We start from the raw sequence: 24,481 nt of genomic DNA, 5'->3' as shown, positions 1-24,481 counted from the left end.
GTATAGCATTTATATTCATATGCGTTTCCTCACCTTTTTTGTTTTTGTATGTATGCTTATTAACAATAGCTCCGATTTCTTGCATAATAAAATGGCTATCGTATCCCCGCAGATTGTGGAATATTACTGGGATCTTTAATTTATCAGAGTCTATTCTAAGTTTTAAGTTACAATCTTGATGTGCTGAGCCTCTGTATTTGCCAGTGATATGACAATGGTCTCGAACTCGAATATCTTTGTTAGTATATTTTTTGTTACAGATATGACATTCATCAGCTTTTTTAAAGTCTTCTTCATCATCAGATGTCATTTTTAATGGTTTATTAAAGTGGTTTTTCATAATATTTTTACAATATTTAACTTCTTTTAACATAGCTTCCATAAATTTGTAAACAGCCTTTTCACCTCTATATAGTTGAATTGGTTTAGTAAATTGATCATCATAACAACATACAACTTTATAACCATAACCACAGTCAGTGTGCTTCTGATAGGCTTCAGTGAATGATTTTTTATTATTCTGATTACAACCAGATATCTTTTCTGTAATAGCCTCAAAGTCTGAATATATAATAAACGGAACAGCTTGTTGTTTATGATAGTTATTAAATTTAAGTATGTTATTATTTTTATCAGGCATTTTTACTGATTGTATACCATTTATTAGTATACAGTTTTCTATATGGTCATTTAATATTTTTTCAGAACTAAAACATTGAAGACAGCGCATACAAAAGTGTTTTCTTTCTTTATGCTTTGTTTGATTGTACATAAATTTATTAAAATCTTTTATTAATACATAATGTTTGTTTTCATTATCAGTTATCAATAGTAGTTCTATATGGTCTTCAAATTGTTCTTTTGATATGAATAATGGATATGGTTGTTTATCTTCATAACCGAAGACATTAATGTTAATTTTGTTTTGCTTTTCGATTTTATTATAATGTTTAACAGTCACTGGAAAATCAACTCCTTCATAATTAAGCTTTTCAATATATTGCTTATCAGATTTTTTTATTCTTTGTGGGTCTTTATTTTGTGGGTTAATATGCCTAATATGGCACCACCTAAAACATTCATTATCATGGTTTTTGATATTTATCAAACCTTTATTAGGGTTTTTAAGTTCTTGAGGTAAATTAATGTATGAAGACCCTTGTAATGGCTTGTATTTAACAACATTAAGATAATGATTATCTATAGAGCGAATAACCCATCCAGAACCTTCTTGTGTAAATTTATCAATCTTGTTTAATATATTTTGTTTTGAAATTTGTAGTGATTCAGTAATATTTTCATTATTTGTAATTGTTAAAGCTTGACTGTTAAAATAAGCAACTTTTGTTAAAAAACCAGCTGTACCACCATCTTTTATTTCAAATTTTTCAAATATTACCTTAAGCGTTTCAACAAATTTTAATCCTTTCATTGTTGTTAATATTTCTTTAATATAATATGTAAGATACTTTCTTGTGCTTTGCATTTGTATTAATGGTGCTTTATTGTTAATAATGCTTATTTCATATGATTTAGTGTATCCTTTTATAGCATTGTTTGTTTCTCTTATTTTAACTCTTTGTGTTGGTATTGGTTTTTTATTTTTATCTGATAGCATCTGTGTATTATTCTCATACTCTTTAACCATCTCTTTTACACTCGTTCTTGGTTTTGGGACTGGTGTTAATACTTTGATTAATTCGTTTTTCTAAGTTTATAATAACCTTTAACCTTTTTTTCCTTAGCAATATTTTTTAACTGTTGCACAGTCATTTGTTTAATATTAGATTGTGATAGTACTTTTTGTACTGGTTTGGAAATTGAAGTATTATTAACTTCAACATTAAGCTTTTGATTTAATATTAAATTAATTAAATCGTCTTTAGTCAACTTTTGAAGTTCATCTTTTTTCATATTAGGCATACTATATAAAATACTCATGTCTTTAAGTACCTTTCGATTTAAATAATCTCTATTCATATATATACTATATATTTTATTTTATTTTTTTAAACGCACTAATTTTAATTATAGAAATAAATCTATATTTAAAACTTTTTATAAAACTATCTTATTTTAATTTTTGAATTTATTAAATGTTTTCTAGTTTTAAGATGTAAAGTTTTATATGCTAAACTATATGTTTTATTACATAAATCACAATGCCATGGTTTTGAGAGCATATATAATGTCCTATGTTGTTTGATTTGTTCTTTAGTATAAATTTTTGGTCTTCCTCGTATTGGTTTATCTGAACATATATATACTAATACTATATATTTTATTTTTTAAATAGTTATTTAATGCGTTTAAGATAGATTCTAATAATACCAGAAGCAGTTATATAAGGACCATATTCATATAAATCAAATTTTATAACATAAACATCTGTATCTATATTGTTGATTTCATACTTAAAATAACAATCATCCCATCCATGATCTTTATTAAACAAATCTTCAGTGATATATGTAAACTGTGGTATATAAAAATCACTACTAATATTATATATATTAGGTATATAAAAATCACTACTAAGAGTATAAATATTAGATGGTTTAAATGTATTCAATATAACAGGTTCATAATCAATATTCATACTACACATCACATGTAATATTTTTTTTATATTTTCAACATTATATTTATCTTTTGAAAAAGATAACCAGTCTTTTATGTAATTCATAATATTTAGTTATATATCTATCAATATCGTCTTTATAATAAAGTTCATTAATGATTTAATATACATGTTTTTATCTTTCATAATTTCATCTAATAAATCTAAATTAATTTCATGTCCTTTAAATTTATATACATCTTTGTTTTTTATAACTTTTACCATTCTATATAATTACTATATATTTTATTTTTTTAAGGTGCGTTTAAATTATCTTTTGATTTATACAATGTTTTTTCAAAATCCTTCAAAACAACTTCTATATTAGAACTAGTTTTTTTACAACATAGAATAAAATTTCTAATCTTTTTTAATAGATTTTTAAGATTCATATATAATAGTAAATTTTTTATTTCTTTGACTCTATCCAATTTTTATAATAAGTACAGTCGATATTTTTATCCCACTCAAGGATTTTATATACTTCACCGAATAATCTATCATCAAAAACTCTTTTTGTCTTACTATTTTTCATATCTCTAATAGGGTGTTTTAATGGTATACCCATCCTACTAGCTAAACGTATTATATAATAGTTATACATGCTAATATTCTTTTTCTGTATCAACTTATGTTTAATCATTGTCCCAACAACCTTTATAAAATCATTTGTTAATTTCTCAACATATTCAAAAGTTACACACAATTTAATTTTATTATAAAACCATTTTTTTCTTGAATGAACTGATCGTTGACATTTCCAAATCTCTGGTATCCATTCATTAACAATCTTATATGAATGAACAGAACCACAATTTTTGCAAACCATTTTATTGTTATCTGAAATAATTTCTTGATTTTCGCAACATAAGTATGCCTTAGCAGATCTGTTAATATAACTATCACAAATCTTTTTATCACAAAAGCAACAATTTACGTAGCCAAAAAACTCTTCTAACTCTTTATGAATAACTTTATTACAATACATATACTAATACTATATATTTTATTTTTAAGTAATTTTATATAATAAATATCCAGATATAATACCAATCACAACCATTGTACCAGATTGATAATTTTTCATATTCTTAGATGGTTTGTAAAAGTCATTTAATTGTGGTTCTTTATGAAATGTTAACCCGTTGTAATGTATTGTTTTTACTTTTCTAAGCATATCGAAAGCTTTGTTTGTAAGTTCTATATCATTATCAGCATACTCAATTTCTTGTCTTAGCTGTTGTATTTTATCATGCTGCTTGACTTCATTTTTATAGAATGCCTCTTTAGCCTTTTGTAGTTTTACTAAAGAATCGTGGTATCTTTTCATTTCCTCAGCATAACCGTTTTTATCAAGTTTATGAAATATCCAACCTGCTAGAGAAAACCCTAATCCATTAACAACAGCACCAAAAGCTGTTCCAACTCCACTAGTAATAACACTTGTCATATATATTTATACAGATTTAAATGGATTTTCAGGGACCCATTTTTTGTCTTGAGCATATTTAACTAGCATTGTTGATGTTGTAATAGCAATAGCTAATTTAGCAAAATCTCTGATACTGTTTGTGTCTGTTAACTTTTGACCTAGTAGTTTTCTAGACGCCATAGAAAGACCTACAGCAGTTGTTGTCACAAGCACTGCATCAAAAGCCTCATTCATAAATTGTTTCTTAGTCATAGTATTACTCATATATAATAGGAAATATTTTATTCAAATGAGTCTAAATTATATTGTTTATTTTTTTGTATCAAAACATGTTTTTCACTAGTTGTTTCTTTTGTTTTATCGTTTGTTAATTTTTCCTGTCTTTTATCATTTTTTCTTGTATAATAGAGACTAGCAATAGCAGTTAATACTCCAATAGTTCCAAATAAGAATCCATAATTAATATTCCAGCTATTATCCTCAATTTTCTTTTTATGTTCTAATTCAATCCTATCTCGCATCTTTTTTTCTTTAGCAACTTTCGATATAGCAGCTAAGCGTTTACCAGCTTCAACTCTAATAGGGTCTTTTTCTTTCTTGACTGTAGTTATCTTTAGGTTTTCTTCAGACATGTTATATATAATACTGTAGATTTTGTTCACAGATAACTTATAGATAATTCATAGATAATCTTATAGATAACTCACAGATCTTTATATTTTTTGTTATATTTACTCACCATACCATCTATAGTAGTACAATTGTCTATTATAATATCATCTATAACTTTTACGTCTGATAGAAATATCACTTCATCATAAGGTAATCCTCTTAAATATGATCTTATATCCATAAGTATTTTTTCATATGATGTATATGCAAATTTACACATTTCTAAATTATTATTAATCTTACTCTTAACAATATAACCTTGAACTAAAGCACCTAGACCACTCAGGGTTCCTATAATTATCGGGTTAAGGGTTACACTACCAGCAATACCAGCAGTCGAGACTAGAAAAATACTTCCCATGTTTAATGATAGTCTAATTTTCTTTAATTTATTATACTTCCATTTATAACAGGTATACATCTTGTGATAGTATAAATACAATTTTTTCAGCTTTTCATATTCATATTGACTCAACTCACTCGAAATATGATTAAAATCTAGAACTTGTTTCATATTATATTATAAAACATATTTAACTAATATGAATGATAATAGCGTTGATATACCGAGTAAAGCAATCATATCTGTTTGATGGGGATTATTTACTATCATTTTTGTATGTTTATATACTAATGGTTTTTTATGAACTTCATCTAGAGTATCTAAGTGTTGTGATGGTGCATTATCTTGATGTACTTTTTTAGGTTCTTCCTTTTTAACTCCATAATAATTTATTTTAGAATTAACCCCGAATTTCATATTTTTATTAGCTAATGTTAAAATATTATTATACCCATCAATCTTTTTATTTAGAATAATCAAACGGCTGGGTATTAAAATCATACCAGGGCTTATTGCCATATTTAAAATAACATTCGTGTCTTTTATAGCTTTCCTCATGTTAGATATAAATACAGTCGTATCATTTTGTACTATAGTATCTTTTAATAATTTTCTAAAAACGTTTTGAGTTTGCATGCTCTTAGCTCCATGATTAACTATTGACCATCTTGTATTTGCTTGAGATCCAAGAATTGTATAAACAAAACTTTCAATACTCTCTTGCAAAAGAATTTTTCCGATTAATGTAATACCTTCAGAATGATATGCAATGAAGCTCCTATAATCAGTAGTCGAATATTGAAAATTAACGTAATACCCATCATTGTTTTATCAAATTTTAAAATACCTTTATAAGGTATATGCTTTTCAATTCCGTAAAGTCATATTTGTCTAATAACGATGGATGCTTCATAAATTTTTGATCTGATAATATAAATGATATTTAACAAGGCTTTGTATAATTCTACTTTTATCATAATTTAAATGATTAAGCCCGATACCGCATAAAAAACTGGCAACATAAGCCCCACAAATCATAGCGTAGTAAGCTTCTTGTTTATAATTTAAATTATTTTTAATATTGTATCTTATACCAGTAGACTGTTCTTTTTTTACTTTTAATTTCACTTGTCCACGTGGCTGTTATAGGTTGTAAGTTAGACATAAAATAATCATTCTCTGTGACATACAATTTGAAGTTACAGATATCAACATTTACCGGCCTTTGAAATGTAGGTTTTACAATAAATTTGCTACTCCAGCGATGCAGCATATGATCGAAATAATCCTCAGAATGACCTTCATCTCCATTTATTGCTGCTATGAGATTTGAAAACGAAGGCGTTTTAGTTGTTTCTAAATATATTTTTGGCCATGTTTGTACATTTTTTAAATCATCATCACCACCTAATTTTATATCATTTTTTTCTATTTGTTTATTTGACATATAATATAAGCTATGTTATATATGAAGTTCACTATTTTTATAGACGGAGATCGTAAAAAAATTGACTTACAAGAAAGTATAGTAACAACTAACTATTCATATTTATATATCAAAAAGCTTATGTGTATTGGGAATACTAAAACATAAAATTAAATAATACTTTAGCTTTTACATTAGGACCTATTAAATATAATATAGATGCTGGTTACTGGACTTTTAAAATGCTTAAAACATTTCTTGAGTCTTATGACATAAAGCTTGAGATGATAGAAAACAACGGAACTTGTAAAATAACTAATAATAATGATGAAATATTAGTATTGTCTGATACTCTTATTAAAATGTTAGGTTTTAATGATACCATAAAACTTTTAAAAAAATGAGGTAAAAATGGTGTTTCTAAAGTGGATATAAACAGAGGATTAAACTATATTCAAATTTCTTCTAATATTGTAAATTCAAGTTATAATTATAACCCTGAAGGAAAAAAAAGTAATATAGCTTTAACTTTACCAGTAATAACAATTCAGTCGTTATTTGGCACTGTATACGAATACAATGATATTGAATCTAAAGTTACAATTATAAAAGGAGCCTTTAACGAGCTACTATTTAATATATTAGATCAAGATGGTACTCCTGTTAATGTAGGCAGTATTCTACTTGAATGTTATCTTGAGTAAGTTAAATGGATGAAGACATTAAAATTGAACAAGGTTTAAGAGCTATTTATTATAATCCTAAAACAGGGTATCAATCAGCAGAACGGTTGTACCAGAAAGCATTAGAAGAAGGTATAGATGTTAGTAGAAAACAAGTTAAAGAATGGTTAATATCTCAAGATACATACACTAGATATAAACCTATTATTAGAAGACATAAATTCAGACAAACAAGGGTAAACTATCTTAGTGAACAACTACAGATGGATTTAGTTGATATGGGTTCTTATAAGTATAAAAACAATGGTTATTATTGGATATTAACAGCTATTGAAATATTAAGTAGATATGCATTTGCTATCCCTGTTTATAGGAAAGACATAAATAATATGACAAAAGCTGTTGCAAAACTATTAAGTCAATTTAAAGATAGATTTAATGATTACCCAAACTAGCTCAATTTGATGATGGTAAAGAATTTTATAATGTAGGTGTTAAATCATTATTAGAGAAACATGAAATTAAGTACTTCTCTACTAAAATGATAAAAGGCTGCGATTGTCGAACGATTTAACAGAACGCTTAAAACATCTATGTGGAAATATTTTTACAGTAAAGGAACATATAAATGGATTGATATATTAGATGATTTAGTATATAATTATAACAATACAAAACACAGTACAATCTTGATGAAGCCTAAAGATGTTAATAAAAATAATGAAGATGAAGTATGGAATACATTATACGGTCATGAAGTTGCTTATTTACCATTACCTAAGATTAAAATTGGTGATATGGTTAGAATATCAAAGTATAAATCTATATTTACGAAAGGTTATGAAGCAAATTTTACAGAAGAGCTTTTTAGAGTGACTAAAGTTATTAGAGGAGATCCGAATTTATATGAGATAGAAGATTTAGAAGGAGAGCCTATAATTGGTAAATTTTATGAAGAGGAACTATCAGTTGTGAATAAGAAAGATGATGTTTATAGAGTTGAAAAGATATTAAAACGTAAGAAGTTTAAAGGTAAAAAGATGGTTTTAGTTAAATGGTTAGGTTATGATAATAAACATAACAGTTGGATTCCTGAAAGTGAAATACAAAATATAGAGTAATCTATATAATGGCTGAAGGAGGTTTTGATTATATTGAATTAGAAGATAAGAAGCAAGAAGATAATAACGATGATAATGAAGATAATAACGATGATAATGAAGATTGGCAAAATTTTCAATTTATTGATGAAACATTATTTAATGATGATAATTATGGTGTAACAATAAGAAAAAAGACAAATAAAACTAATACTCTTCCTGATGTTCCTACTTCAACTCCTATTTATACAAATATTGATAGACCTGAAAATGAAGTTTCTTTTGCTGTTGAACAGTTTATTACAAAAAAATTTAGACAAGAGTTTAAATTTAATAACCTAAAAGGTATGGCATATGATGAAGGTATAAAACTTAGATTTAATTTAGGTAAAACTGATATAAATAATATTACTTATAAACCATTAAATACAAGAAATAAGCGAGGTGTTGAAAAATTGTTTTAACACGTAATAGAAAGGAGAACTACAATACAATAAAACAAAAAATCAGAAGAAGCTGTTAAAAATTTAAAGACGAAATTAAAAGAATTATTAATTTGCAAAATGAATTTATAAAACTGAAGAGAGTATGCCTATGGTTGAATTAAATAATCAATATACAGAAAATTTCAATCAAATAACTAATCAAGAACTTAGAGAACATATAGGTGTAATGACTCCATCTGGAACTATTGATAAAAGAACACGCCCACAATTCATAGAAGCACAAATAAATCACTTTTCTGAAGAGCTAAACAAAACTATAGCTAAAATAGATGAAATACAAAATGAAAATGGTATTAACAATAATATTGATGTATTAACTAATTTGCATGAAAGAGCCGCGGAATTAGAAACTATAATTAGAGAAGAACAAGAGCAATTAGAAAAAGAGGATGTACGAGATAAACAGGAAGAAGACATTACTAGATTACAGCGGTTTAAAGAATGGGTTAAGGAAAATATTCCAGGATTATCCGCTTTAGCTATATCTGTGGCTGGGATAATTACAACCATTGTCATAGGAGCTAGAAAAGCAATCCTGCAAGGTGCTCAAGCTACTAGTAAATTTTCTAAGGCTGTAGCAAATATAGTTAAAAAATTATGGCCAGTGTTAGGACCATTATTGAATATTATCACTCAGGCTATATCCTGGGGAGCTAAAGGTTTAGTATGGTTAGCTTCTAATCTATGGATTTTAGCTATTGCTGGTACTTTGTTAATATATGACCAGTATAAACAAAGAAGAAAATAAAATATGTTTTAATATATATGAACAGATTACAAGAAGAGCTTTTACCTAATTTTAAAAGAATTAATATGACAAAAATTAAAGGTAACCGTACTTTTTATAGTATAACCTTTAACCCTAATAGTCTTAAACCGAATGAACAAGTTTATATTAATATTCCGAAATTGAAAGCAAATAGTTGCTTAGTGCCTGGTTCACTTAATCTATCGTTTGATCTTAAAATAAGTAATACAAAAAGTCACTTTCTAAATAATCTCAGTCAGATTTTACAACATAGACTACAAATTAAAGTGGCTGGGGAAACCCTTTACGATTGTAGTGAACATAATATTATAAGTGTATACAAAGACTTGTGGTTACCTAAAAGTGATCGACAAGGCCTTATTGAATACGGTATTTGTAGTGAAAATTTACGAAAACTCATTTCGAAAGATGACAGTGGTACAACAAGTGGAAGTTCAGAAAAAGTATCAGACAAATTAATGTATGATATTTATGGTATAAGACAAAAAATTAATATTGATAATATTCTTAAAGACCATGGTCTGTATTGCCCTTTCAATATGAATAATAACTTTCAATACATAATAACATTACCACCAAGTGATCAAGTCCTTATCCCCCAAAGTGGTCAAAATATAGGTGATTATGAATTAGAAAATATTCAGCTTGAATATGAAACTATTGAAAACCAAGAAATTGCGAATGAGGTGACAAATTTATATTCTATAGGAAGAAGCCTATTTTATGAACATATAACCCTCTTAAAAAAGGAAAAATGGGATAAGTCGAGTACATTACAGAATATAAATGTAAATGTGCCTCGTAAAAGTATGAAAGGCATTGTACTACTATTCACAGAAAATTCAGTTAGTGATAGTGAAAATTTATATATCCAAACATTGATGAAGTTAAAATAACGATAGAAGGGTTCCTAATGTATTTTCGCCCAAGGTATGAATAAAAAACAATTTTATGAAGAAGCAAGAAAATTTTTTGATAGAACTATTCCGATAGATTGCTATATGTCAATTGAAAAATTCTATAAAGATAAATTCAGTTTATTGATCGATTTAAGGACCTTTCAAGAAAAAAATATTGCTGGTAACGGTAAAAAAATTATTAATACTCAAAATGGCGTTTTGCTTGAAATTAAAAAGAGAGTATATACAAAAGATTTAAACTGTTACATTTATGTTATTAGTGATGCTCTTGTTCAATTTGTAAACAATGATCTCCAAAGTATCCAATACTAGAATAACAAGTAATATATAAATGAACACACCCTTTAATATGATTATTGTAGGTATGACGAATTGTGGTAAAACCTTCATTCTTTTAAGAATGCTAGAAAAAAACTTTAGTAACCATTTTGATTATATTATTTTAGTATGCCCAACGCTATCATATAATAAAACCTATCAAGAATGGAAATATATAAATGATTCTGATTTAATTAAGGTAGAATGTGACCAAGATCAGGTAGATATTGTTTTAAAATATGTTAGTGATGTATATAAAGGTACAAATAGTCTTATTATATTAGACGATGTAGCTTGTTCGCATGATGTTAAAAATAGGACTTCTGAATTAGTTCGTTTAGCATTCAGTGCTCGTCATTATGGACTTTCTACTATTGTGGTTACACAGCAATTGACAAGTATTGCCAAACCTTATCGTGAAAATATAAGTTATTTAGTTGCATTTTATAATACAAACCGCAATAATATGAAAACAATATTTGATGATTATCTTTATGGTGTTGAGAAAGATGATATAGAAGAAATAACCAAAAAATTGAAAAATAATAAATTTACTCATCTATTTATTCAACTAATATATCCATACCAATGGAAAATTGTTATTCCGCAATAAAACATGTGTTAATATATATGCCAAAGCGTAAAGAGCCTGAAACAATTGATGATATAATTAATGAGATTGATTCCGCAAATGATACTATCAAAGATGCTGTATGTGATGATAATATACAAGATAAACCGCAAGAGGGTTTTAATAAAAGAGATCAACTACTTAAACTAGCTGAAGATGGTGATTTAGACAAGTCAGTTGCTTACATTAAAAAAGCTAGTCAAAAAATTATTGATAAATTATACAATGAATACGAGAAAAACGATTACAAAAACTAATGAGTTTTAACTGATTTAGTTATATCAAAATTTTCAGATATATTAAAAGGGTTTGATGTTATTGAATCTCAAAAGAATTAACAAAACAGCTTAAATCAGACGACCTTTTAAAACGAGATGTTTATAGTTTAGTAGAAAAATATCACCCTATTACCTTTTCTAGGTTTTTATCTGGTTGTATAACAACCATTAAACATGTTTACGAACATAAAAATAATAAACCGGATATAAAATCTGAGGAATAATATAAATGAGCTTATTTTATGGGCATGATAAAACAGATATTAATTTAAATATACAAGGACCTGTAGATAAAACACATCTATCAGATAACTACTACACTAAAACTCAAGTTAATAATAAATTTAATGACCACTATAATAAAACTCAAGTTGATAATAAATTTAATGACCACTACTATAATAAAACTCAAGTTGATAATAAATTCAATGACCACTTTACTAAAACACAAGTTAATAATAAATTTAATGACTATTATACAAAAAATGAATCAAATTCCAAGTATGCTTTGACTTATGATTTATCCAAATTCTATACAAAGAGTGAAACAGATGGTAGGTATTCTTTGACTGCTAATTTAAATAACTATTATACTAAAACACAAGCTGATGGTAAATTTAATGACTACTATACTAAAACACAAGCTGATGGTAAGTATGCTTTGACTTCTAATTTAAATAACTATTATACTAAAACACAAGCTGATGGTAAGTATGCTTTGACTTCTAATTTAAATAACTATTATACTAAAACACAAGCTGATGGTAAGTATGCTTTGACTTCTAATTTAACTAACTATTATACAAAGAATGAGATTGATAGCAGAGTAAATGGTAAAGTAGTACACCATAGCAATCAATTAAATTATAAAAATTTTAATACCCGACAAGATATTATCAGAATTTATTTTAAAAATGTTAAATTTATTGAATTTACACTTTTATTAATAAATCCATCTGATAACTCTAAAACAATTAAATTAGATATGATGGCAGATAAGATTAAAAAAAAATTTATCATTAAAGTAACAAATGATAATGAAAAAAAGATAGTTAATGCATTACTAGATTTATATCACGTATACTGTGTTGATGATAAAGATAATAATATTTTATTTATTATTGAACCAACAAAATCTTCAGTTTCACTAGGTTATGATGAATGGAAAAGAAAATGGCTGGCAGCATTTAATGGATTAACCAAAATTCAAGTTTATTCACAACATCAATCTACATTATCTATGTCATTTAATGGTTTTTCACAAAATTTTAGGGCTACTATAGAAGATAATATTCTATCAACTAAAAAATTTGTAAATGATGAAATCGAAAAATTAAAAAAATTTATTAAAAATAACTATCAAGCTAAAACTTAAGATGAAGAATAATCCTCATGTTTGACTACATATCACATAACTGTTTGTAATAAGTAATTAATAAAAACAGTCTACCGCATATATACCTTTTATAATAACTGTTTCTGGAGGTAGTTTATAAAAATTAAATTATTAACACTTGATTATTAACACTTGATTATTATACATGCGCTGATGAAATGTGCTATTACATTAAACAACCATTGTTGAAAACATGCACTAAGACACGCGCGCTGCTACTGATATTTTAATAACACTTGATTATTAACACTTGATTATTAAAGACGGTTTTTTGAAGAGCATTTCTTAAGCCTCTGTTATTCTCGAATATTCTTCGAATATTCATCGAATCCATGGGAGGCGACTCCAATTTTTCACTTCGTGAAAAATTTCCCAACGTCGCCTTATCGGGGCTCCATCCTGCTCGATCACTTCGTGATCTGCGCTGCCGAGCCCCTCAAAACCAATGCTTTCTTAACATTTGATTATTAAAGACGGTTTTTGAAGCATTTCTTAAACCTCTGTTATTCTCGAATATTCTTCGAATATTCTTCGAATCCATGGAGAATTTTTCACTTCGTGAAAATTTTCCCAACGTCGCCTAAGAATTATCGGGGGCTCCATCCCCTGCTCGATCACTTCGTGATCTGCGCTGCCGAGCCCCCTCAAAACCAATGCTTTCTTAACATTTGATTATTAAAGACGGTTTTTTGAAGAGCATTTCTTAAGCCTCTGTTATTCTCGAATATTCTTCGAATATTCTTCGAATGTAAGGGGGCGCTCCGAATTTTCACTTCGTGAAAATTTTCCCCACCGTCGCTTAGAATTCTCGAGGGCTCCATTCCCCTGCTCGAGCACGAAGTGCTCTGCGCTGCCGAGCCCTCTCCGAAACGATGCTTGTTAACATTTGTTTGTAAAGACCGTTTTTAAAAACATATAGATTCCAAATTTTACCCTTTGAAACAATGACTTTTTCATACAGCTTTCTTACATGACCTTTTACTGAGGGACGCCTTTTGAACCATGGTCTTATTTTATGCTGTTATAAAGAAAGTTTTTACTACTATATTGAAACAAACAATTTTTTACACAGCTTTACATGACCTTTTACCAGAGGGACGTCTTTGAACCATGGTCTTATTTTAAGCTGTTATAAAAATAGTTTTACCAGGTTATGTAGTATATATACATGGGATTATAGCGCACTTTTCGTGCGCTAGAACCCCCATGTACTATACTACTTTTGAAATTAAATGAGAGTTGCACTGTGTTACGTATATATATCATATTATGCGTACAATTTCAGCTTACTTTTAATGTTTTTAAAGTTCTAGCTGATATAATTCAGTCTTTTAACTGAAAAATCAGTATCTTAAAGACCAAAATGAATGTATAATCGCTTTCATAAATATGTATTTCCTAGGTGAAAGTGTGTCAAAAGCGCTCAAATACTGGCAAATCGCATCGACAAAATATCTATAACAAATTCAACTAAAACATACAAATGAATGTAGTATGAAAGTAAAATACCTTTTCAGCATTTAAATCCATCAAATGGTTGCCCCAAAGTCCACACAAATACAAGGAAAATAAACGTAAATATCAATGTATTGAAGAAATTGTGTTGTTTCTCATTTGTTGACCAGAAAATAGTCGTATGTCACTCGTATGTACTCGTATGTTACTCGTATGTACTTGTATGTTACTCGTATGTACTCGTATGTCACTCGTATGTACTCGTATGTTACTCGTATGTACTCGTATGTACTCGTATGTACTCGTGTGGTGTTTTAGTCACGATCCAGTTTCGACACATATATGAACAACAGTATAATTAACAACACTACTTACTGCAGAAGCTTTAAATTGAGCTGCATATGCCTATTTCTCAGCCACAAATCGCTTTGAAATTCATACCCACATTGACGAAATGCGGTTGTTGTTGTCGTCGAAGAGTGAAGAGTTCTTGTCCCAAAGCCGAATTAGCTGTCGTTTTACCGCCAAAAGCGGCAACGACCAGGCGTGCACGACAAGTCAGGACATACTCATACGGTCATAGAATGCGTCATACAACAGTTAAATTTTTACAGAGCCATTGGAATAAATATTAAATTATATTCATTTTATTAAATTGAAATACAAACAACAAATCAATTCTATTCCTAGGCAGAATATTGGTTGGTTTATTCTGTTCAGTGAAAAATGCTCATACACGGAAAACACGAACCAACCCTCCAATACAAAATAATGTCCAATTTTGGCCCTGGGTACCATAGCAGGCAGTTTGGAAAAAAGCAGATCTATTTTGCGATAGATTTGAATAGCTATAGTCATAAAACAAAATGATTTGAGAAGGGTGAAGGGCAAGAACGTAAAGAACTGTGTTGTTTGATGTCTATGTTTTTTGACTTGTATGTTACCAATGTCTATGTCTTGTTAGACAACATAGACTTCGACCTTGTTCGCAAGCAATTTTTGGCTTAGCTGGAGATTTGATGAAAAGAGCTAGCTAAGGAAAACACGGCATAAAAATGTGCGCACAAAATATTTTTACGCAGATATCGATATATTCACATGTATTTATCTATCAAAATGAATTAAAATCGTACACGAAAACTCCTAACAAAAATAAAAACAGTTTTATAAAAAAACAAAGCTTTAAAACGCACAGATGTGCTAGCTAATATTTTTATGAAACACTGCTTTAAAAACAATATGCTTTCCAATAAAGAGAAACAATCAAAAGATTGTGTCAAGAACTTGAACTGTCATGTCCTTACGACAATTAAATATCAGATTAAAACAATTCAATATATTTTGCTTAAAATATTCACATGGCTTAAATGCACCGATGCATCTAAAATATCATGACAAAACCACAAATTTCAATCAGGTCAATAAACTAGCCTCGGAACTTGGCTTCATCTGCTTAGCTTTTGTGGCACTTTGATTATGTCTCCCTTCTGGGAGAATACACCGCTGTTCGTCAATACGATTGGATTGTAGACGTAAGATTAATCCGAAGAAATCTTCATCTTGAATGGTCAGAGCTTGATGCACAAGATCGGGATCGCATCGTTGATCGTTGATACGATTCTCCTGAAAGGGATATCCCAGTAAAATATGACGTCATTTAAAATTTCTTGATTTGAGGAAGCAACAGGAAGCACGAAGCATTTATTCATACCAAACAAAGCTATATTAGAACGTCATGTGCAACAGAGTAACATATTTTGCAAGTTTCAGTTTTCTCAACAAAATCGGGCGCATTACTTGGATCAAGTTTGATTCTAAGCAGTGGTTTTGAATGCTTTTAATGTGAGTGTTCCATGTTTATCATGATAGAACTCACGAAAGTTGAACAGCAGAATCGTAACTGCTTATCTATAGTAGTTTTTAATAAGCTTTTCCTTTGCCTGTATTATGTGAAACATGTCAATTCAAAGAGACTGTTTATTAATTAAAAATTTAGGTAAACATGTAAAAATCTAGCAATCAATTTATCACAAGCCTTCAAGTAAGAAGGTACATTTGTGGGTGCATGCTTTTCCTATAAGGGATACAAACAATTGAAATTGTGGGTGTCGGAACATCCAGACACCCATGGCTTCCCAAGCCACTGATTACATGAAAATTTCAACAATAAGACAAAGATGTTTAATTAATTGAAACCACAGCAATAAAGACTGCTAATCAAGCAGTTCAAAATGTTGGCAATATGCGTTTCAACTGAGCTCTTTGAATCTAGTATAAAAACAATTCACCTTCATCTGCTCATTTTCATGTCCGAAGTACGAAGAAACACGTTCCTGATGTGGATGTAATTTATAATTGATCATTCTCGTGTTAATTATTAAGTAGAAACAGTCTAAACGGCTAATTTTCACAGAAAATTGTCACCTCTAGTGAAAACGAAACCATTTGTTATTCGAAAACATTCGCGCAAGATCATTCGGAGAAATTTCCTGTTTGCTTTAATTTGTACTTTTTTGCGTTGTAGATAAATTTTTTCATTTTAGCGTTAATTGAGAACCTATGCATTGTCCAACATTTTATCCAAACATAATATCTGAGCAATTTTCAAGCAAAAATTATATAATCCAAGGACGACTTTAACCTATCAGACAAAATAAGTGGCGGTAATCTTGTGAGAGACATACTTTCATACTTTCATTATCACTTGATTTTCATACTTTTGCCCTGTGATGATCATACCTGTGATTTGAAAATCATTTCGAACATTTCTTCTGGCGTCGTCGAATTCACCTTTCGATCCTTAATGCTTTTTCTTAACTTATTCGTACCCACTAAAAATATGAAATTTATTCGTGAACATCCCTATACGTTTTCGCTTGCATTTGTAAATGCGTTTGTAAAACATTCAGTTCGAAATTTGAAATAAGTGTCGCAATTATCATGAAGGCAAAGTCATCAAACACGAGCAAGTTGTCACACATATTCATTGTTAACACTTATAAAATACGTTTTTCTGCGCATACCCATTGTCTTGTCCTCTTCTTGCAAAAAACAATTGTATAATTCTTCAGAAACGGATGTTATATAATCACGATTTTCTACGTTGTTTATGCATACCAGCGTGCATGCCAACTGACTAAGAAAAACAGATGTCAACCGTAATTAACCTAAAGTATATACATTGATTATATGTGGTCACGTGTTTAGTTATCTACAAATGAGAGCAAACTCGTGACTACAGAAGCCTCCAGAATTACTTTTTTAGGAATATAAATAGAATTCAAAACTTGTTTACTTACAAAACCTTCATCAAGGAAATAGCTTCGTGTTTAGATAAGACTTGGAAACTTGATGCCGCCAGTACATTCTCAGGGGGTAAGGTTACAAACGCAAAGAGCTCGATTTTTAATTCGGTATTCGAGATAAGAGTCTTCTTAGATTCAAAAGAAATACGAAGATTTCTGCACGTCTTTGATGTGCAAATTTTTTCTTTAACAGAAGAGTGTTTTGTAGAAACTCGGCACTCTACCAAATAAATTGAGGAAAATCTCCGTATTCCTACGTGCACACACAATTTTAATGCAAATTTGTAAGTAACTAGCCACTGTTATCTAGCTCAGCTACAACTTTATAATTGCAAAATCAATTTATTAGTATTATTTCTATTGCACATATCCACTTTATAATTGATCAATTTTCTTTTTCCACGCTTTTAGAATTAGAATGTTTGTTTAATAAATGGTTTTTGCTATGTCTGACTACACATTGAAAAAGTTTTCGAAGGCCTTTACGTAAACATAAAATCATCAATTTATAGATAGAGCGATATTGGATGCCATGGAAACCTTTATTTATTAGGCGTCAAAATGCAAGGAATGTCAATGTTGAAGGCCGGTAGAGATTACATAATTTATGCTTCGGTTTATTTAGATGTGATTTCAAGAGTTTTGACAATGCCTCATGTCAATCAAATACATAAAAAGCTTAACAAGAATTGTGCTGCAATACCCGGGCTTCCAGATGATCAATGGAATTCGTCTCTGGATACGTGAATGTTAAACCCGCGTTGTTTCGTTGTTTTCAAAAGGACTGGGACGACTCAAGCTATTGTACTTCTTGTATATTCGTACTAGCGCTGCCGAGACTGCTTGAATTAATTTTGCGCGGAACATTTAAAATGGCTGTCTTTTGGCTAGTTATTTGCTTTTAAAGCAAAGTTCTATCCAAGCGACTCTAGTCGTTTCAGTCGTGTGAGTTATTTGAGGTCATCCCGTTCGCCTCTGAAACGTTCTCATATAGTCACACAGGTCGTTTGTGAAATTTTGGCACGACTGAAACGACTATATGAGAACCAGGCTTAAGATAGCAAGATCCTTTTCAGTCAAATTTTTTAAGCAGTCAATCCAATAAATTTGCTTTAAATTGATTTCAACAACACCATATGATGTATACTAAATGGGACTAATGGCTCTATGCTCAAACTGTTTTATAATGCTAGTATTACATAATTTAACTGAGCCACACCACTAAATGCAGCATTTTCAATCGTTTCCAAACAAAATCTTCCTTGGTATAGCGATACAGGATTAGGTTTTCATATTTCAATCCATGAATAGAATGACATGCCTTTTGCAAAACAACAATAGTCTGTGATAATCCTTACGTTTATAGTTTTATGAATGCCCACCATGAGTCGCGCCGACACATAAGATGTCATGGATAGAGAAGAGTAACAAATATTGCTCAGTCCATGGATAGCAAAACTCCTTGATTTTGTCTGATTGAAGTGATTGACAAACTACGATTGATATTGGAGGATAAAATTGGAGCACAACTGAAGTTAGCTACATACCAATTTTGAAAGGCTGCATTTGAGGCAGATAGTGGGAGGTCTATGATTGGCTAGTTTTAAACCATGCTACATATGTTATAAAATCATTTTAGATGGTACTATTTCTAATTTAGACCTATATGGCCCCTGTAACGAAGGGAAAAACTCGTTGCTAAGGAGGGTAAAACCTGAACATAGTTTTTTTTTGTGAAAAAAAACCTACTATAGACGTACAAAAAGTAAATTTTGCTTGTGATTTTAGATTTAGTAGGGTTTGAAGAATAGAAATACAGTTTTTTACAAATTCATAAAAATCGAAAAAAATTCTGTATTATTTGGGATCTTGCTACCTTAACTAAAAGTAGAAGTTTTGAAAACCTAACAAGTATTTGTTCCACTATCTACCGTAAGTATAATCTGCTCCTTATAGTTAAACATTCTTCGAATTCAATCACCCCGGACAACAACAAAGAAGATGAACGACGCTGTCATTTAGGACATATGTCGCTATTCGCAAGAAACTGAAGAAAGTGAACAAATACTTGAAGATCCTCACCGAACTATCATTTTTGATGCATGTTTACAAAATCCATGGAATATCTTTGCAGTGTTGTATATTCAGGTATTTAGAAATCACAAGAAAAAAATATCATTCATAATGATTCATATATCAATTCCTCCGCCCACGCGTCGCATGTAATTGAAATACGAAAACGTCGCGAATTCTGAAGATACTCCATATCGGGACAAATTATGTAACAAACAACGCATACTAGAGCTATCAGAAAGACGACCGTCACCAGCAATTCGTGACAGCTGACAAGTGGCTTAGGTATGCGGCAGAGTTTTGAGAGCTTTTTCACACGGACATAAACGAACGTTTCCCCTGAAGTGTGGGCGATTTTAAAGCTCTCGCCTTCATAAATAGCATCGAGCAGTGCATATATAGGATCAAACTGGCGCAGTGAGTAGAACTTGACTGTGAGAATAATGTATGATTTTCCCTTCCATCACAGATAGATGAATAGATAGTAACTTATTTTGGGTTGACCACTTAACAGCAGCAGCTGCCAATTTGTTTGTCTCCACGTAAAATAAAAACCCAAATTAAATTTAACACCTTAACATGAGAAAATTGAGACAATCAACAGAAAACAATGCTTGAAATTATTTTACAACAAAACTTCATAGTTGTCAAATGATTTTATATAAAGAGACTTTTCTTCTACTTTACGAGCTAAAGAAAGTTGATGTACAAAGCGGTGGATTTGTAGGTGCGGTGGGGGTGAGGTGGTTGAATAGTTCAGTCCGACTGATTTCTTTTGAAAGTATACTTTGTTTTAACAGAAGCTCATGAAATATCCCAGTCAGCTTATGCCACAATATTGATGATGTGGGTTTTACAAAAAAACACAACTATTTTTTCATATCGCATAAAAGTCAAGTCAGGCGATTGAAGTTCATAAACTAAACACACACAATGCGTGGAATATGCGCCATTTGAAAAAGTTATCGAAAATACAAAATAGAATTCAAACGCAAAGAGGACGACAAAATCCGAGTGCGCATGTTAATTTAAACAGAGGAGTTCCTTCATTGTTATAAACCTAATTAAGTTCTGTCAGCTATTTCAAGTTATGTAACATGCTTCTGTGTAACACTAATATGTAATGATACATGTATTGTCAGCCACATCAAGTAAGATGTTAATAGAGAAGTTTGCCAAACACCACATATCGTCTAAAAGACGCAGTGAAAAAGAATGTAAAAATGGCGTGCATTTACCCACACATTGGCATACACGTCGCTTTTTCGACGTCTTCGATATGTTTGTTTAAATATCGCTATTATGCAACTCCGACTACGTAATACAGCGGTCGACCTCGCAGACATCGAGTTATCTACTATCGTGCATACAATTATAGATGTGAATTTTGAGCACGTAAACAGATGTACTTTACTAAAATACCAATTTATTCCTTCTTGTTCAAGGAATTTTCTCTGCAATAAGAGGGTGAAAAGTTCATAGGAAATATCCACTATTGTTTCCAGTTTCATTTCAAGGAACTATTATGCAGCAAAATTGAACGTAAAAAGCGCTGGGGGTCTTGATACTTAACCACTTTTTATCGCAAAATGTAAAGTGCCCATCGTTGTTTGTCATTTAGACAACATGTGCAAACATGTAACGCAAAACAAATGAAAATACTTGTGAAAAACACGAGCAGTTTCAGTGTCAACGTAAACATCATCGGGGACGCGTGAATAAACGGAAAATTGAGTAGTTTTAGGTTTAAATCTGTGAAAAAAAAGAGTTCCAGTATTTGAAATTACGTTATGCTCTTAGAAACACAATACTCTACGAAAACAATCTATTCATACACCCACTGAGACAAAATTTAAAAATCAAACGAGACTTACCTAAGTTGAAGTTTGATTGTAATTCCATGAGTTATTGGACAAGGAAACTAAGGAGATATGCGCACGCAGATCGAGTGCTCATTCTTTATCGTTGCGAGTGATTGCAAAAGACCACATTTGTCTGGGTGGGAAGCCAAAGATGTTCTTTAAGGCATTATTGGGTGTCCAATAACTCATAGAATTACAATCAAACTTCAACTTAGGTAAGTCTCGTTTAATTTTTAAATTCTATTTAGTCAACTAATTGTCCATATCAATTAATGATTTAAAAGCCGACTTAATAATTGTCATAACTGTTCAATTACCAAACACCATTAAAATGATCACGTATTTTGAAAAACGAATACGAAAATAAAATTAGGACAAAAGCAGTTCCCATTCCCAATGAAATAATCAAATAACAAAAAGACATCTGCTGTACACAAGGTATATACGCGCTGAGACGTCGTCACTAATTGATGAATGAGCAAAAAAATCAAACAAGTTTTTTGTAAGAAAATTTATACTTTGGTCTTTCAGATTAAAAGCATACCCACATCTTACGATGGCAAACCTTGTACTACGTATACATTTACCATTTTGTGTTAAAGTAAATTGTGTTTTTTCGTGAGATGAATTCACGTGTGATGCTCACATGTAGCTAGCTAACAGCTTTCCCAACATTCGTGTTATCGACCACACCAAATCACAACAAAGTGAAAAACATTCTTCGAACTTAAAAACAAATATAATGAACTTGATTAATATACACGTGGGGGTAACATTTAAAAGCACAAGGGAATCACATTTTCATCAGTTCACTTTAAGCCACGATACTCTTTGGAAAAGAAGAAACGATTGAAAAGTCTTTATACCGATACTCCAGTAGAGTTATAGTTAAGCTGTGCGACAGAGCAAAATGGGGTTTTTCTGCGCAAATAATAAATACGCAAAAGAAATGTTTTCCTTGATTCAAAAATCACAAGTAAGTGAAGAATACCACAAGTCTAGTCCAAATCAAACGATAAGAGATTATTGAACAGTCGAGATAATGTTTTGTATTGCACCCAAGTTATAAAACGTTAGCCGATGCCAGACACTTGCAAACTTTGCTAACAGAAAATATATTTTTCCCTACAGCAACATCGTCTGAACGATCAAAGATGTGATCCTGAAATTATTAAAAAAGCAGACGAGAATCAACTCTTTGAAACGATAATTTTCTATCAGTCCAAGAGAATTGAAGACCAACGTTGCAACATGCCGTCCAACCTCGCAAAGGATCAGCAATAAAATGTTGTTGAAGAAATAAACAGCAAGAGCTAATTGTTTGCCTCGTCACATTTTGACCGCTAGAGTCCAGAGATGTCACTAATGAATGCTTTGACGATATCGACGCAAATATCAGGTAGACGCTCAGTACATCATCCGTAAAGAGAGAAATGAGGTACAACAACATGGCTACACCGAGACAGTTGAAAAAAAATAGTCAAATGCATTCTGAAGATGGAATTGATAGCTATACACAAAGGCGATGCAAAAACTGTAAGAAAAGAAAGAACAGTGAACTATTTAATAAAGGGAAACTTTATTTCACGATAGCTACATGCATTTGTCAAATTACTTATACATACGGTTATTTGGTTGTTTAAAGGTTATTGAGAATAGTTTATTACGTTTGAAATAAAATTAGACAATAAATCAATATGTTGCACACATCCTTTTCGCAGGGTATAATTAATGCACGAAGAAATGTCACGTAAACTGTGAATTGAAACAGAAGATAACTTAATTTAAGCATCAGCTCTGTTGACTTATTTTTAATTAAACTTCATGAAATTTCCATACTCTGTTATAAAGTACCCATAAAATCCAAATTGCTTCTAAAGCTATTCAAATTTCAGTTTCTGCTTTTCTTCTATTTTTTGGTTAAATTTTCTGTTTGTTTTTCCTTTCAAATCGTGCTTTGGATGCTAAAGTACTATTCTCGCAAAAATATGAGGTTTTTGCTAAAATTTTTAGTCTACCAAACATTTAAAACTGAGCTACTTCTCGCCCGGTTCTCTTTTAAAAATATAAAAAGGCGTACGAGCCAATGTTTTTAGGAGGGGTGGTCGGTACATTTTAAATCTTTTCAACCTTATCTACGACTTTCCAGTGAATAATGCCCGACTGCCCTTATCTGCTCAAGATGGGGGCGGGGAAGCTTTGCATGACACGCCCATGTATATACGTGATATTACTTTATGTGAATACAAGTTGTAACTAGAGGAAATATGAACGTATTATGTACGATTATTCAACCTATTTTCTATTGAAACGTATAGAAGAACCACACGAATGGCTAATAGACGGAGCCCCCTCGGTAGTTGTGTTACGCCACTGCTTTTTTGTGCAGATCGTCAGACAAACTTGTATATAAAAGAAATATAGCATGTAGCCCGTCATCCGTTTTGTAAACACTATTTCGAATTTCAAACATTCCCCTCCCCTGAATCAATGTAAAACATTTGCCCGCCCTCGTTCCCTATCTCACACAAATGTACTCCGCTACTTCAAATCACCATATCTTCCAGTATTCAACATCGGGCGAAAGACAACTTTTATATTAAAAATCAATGTTTAATTGACGATAAGCTTGCTGATTTCACCTGTCTTGGGATTAGCCAGTTTAAGTAAAAAAAGGTTTGCGTTAGAAGGA

General features: G+C 30.4%; 1 protein-coding gene and 1 long non-coding RNA gene across 2 annotated transcripts; one reads left to right on the top strand and one right to left on the bottom strand.

Moving 5' to 3' along the window:
• Positions 1 to 15,634: 15,634 nt before the first annotated feature.
• LOC124439521 (G-protein-signaling modulator 1-like) lies at positions 15,635 to 21,818 on the bottom strand. Its single transcript, XM_046989763.1, has 4 exons — positions 21,802 to 21,818; positions 17,573 to 17,685; positions 17,289 to 17,380; positions 15,635 to 16,172 (listed from the first exon to the last, which is right to left on the bottom strand). Exons 2-4 carry the CDS (start codon positions 17,574 to 17,576, stop codon positions 15,963 to 15,965), a joined length of 306 nt encoding a protein of 101 aa, XP_046845719.1. The 5' UTR covers positions 17,577 to 17,685; positions 21,802 to 21,818; the 3' UTR covers positions 15,635 to 15,962.
• Positions 21,819 to 22,479: 661 nt separating this feature from the next.
• Positions 22,480 to 23,485, top strand: LOC124439522. The gene is made up of 2 exons (XR_006946350.1): positions 22,480 to 22,765; positions 22,921 to 23,485. It is a non-coding gene; the product is annotated as an uncharacterized LOC124439522 (long non-coding RNA).
• The last annotated feature ends 996 nt before the right edge of the window (positions 23,486 to 24,481 follow it).

The sequence above is a fragment of the Xenia sp. Carnegie-2017 genome, unplaced genomic scaffold, assembly GCF_021976095.1.
Source record: "Xenia sp. Carnegie-2017 unplaced genomic scaffold, XeniaSp_v1 HiC_scaffold_19, whole genome shotgun sequence".
Classification (NCBI taxonomy): Eukaryota; Metazoa; Cnidaria; class Anthozoa; order Malacalcyonacea; family Xeniidae; genus Xenia; species Xenia sp. Carnegie-2017.
This window is presented reverse-complemented; position numbering and strand designations above follow the sequence as displayed.

Excerpts from the sequence above, each read along its gene's own strand:
- LOC124439521 (XM_046989763.1), bottom strand. Across the intron at positions 16,173-17,288 it reads AAATGATTTTCAAATCACAG|GAGAATCGTATCAACGATCA; the intron begins GTATGATCATCA and ends TATCCCTTTCAG.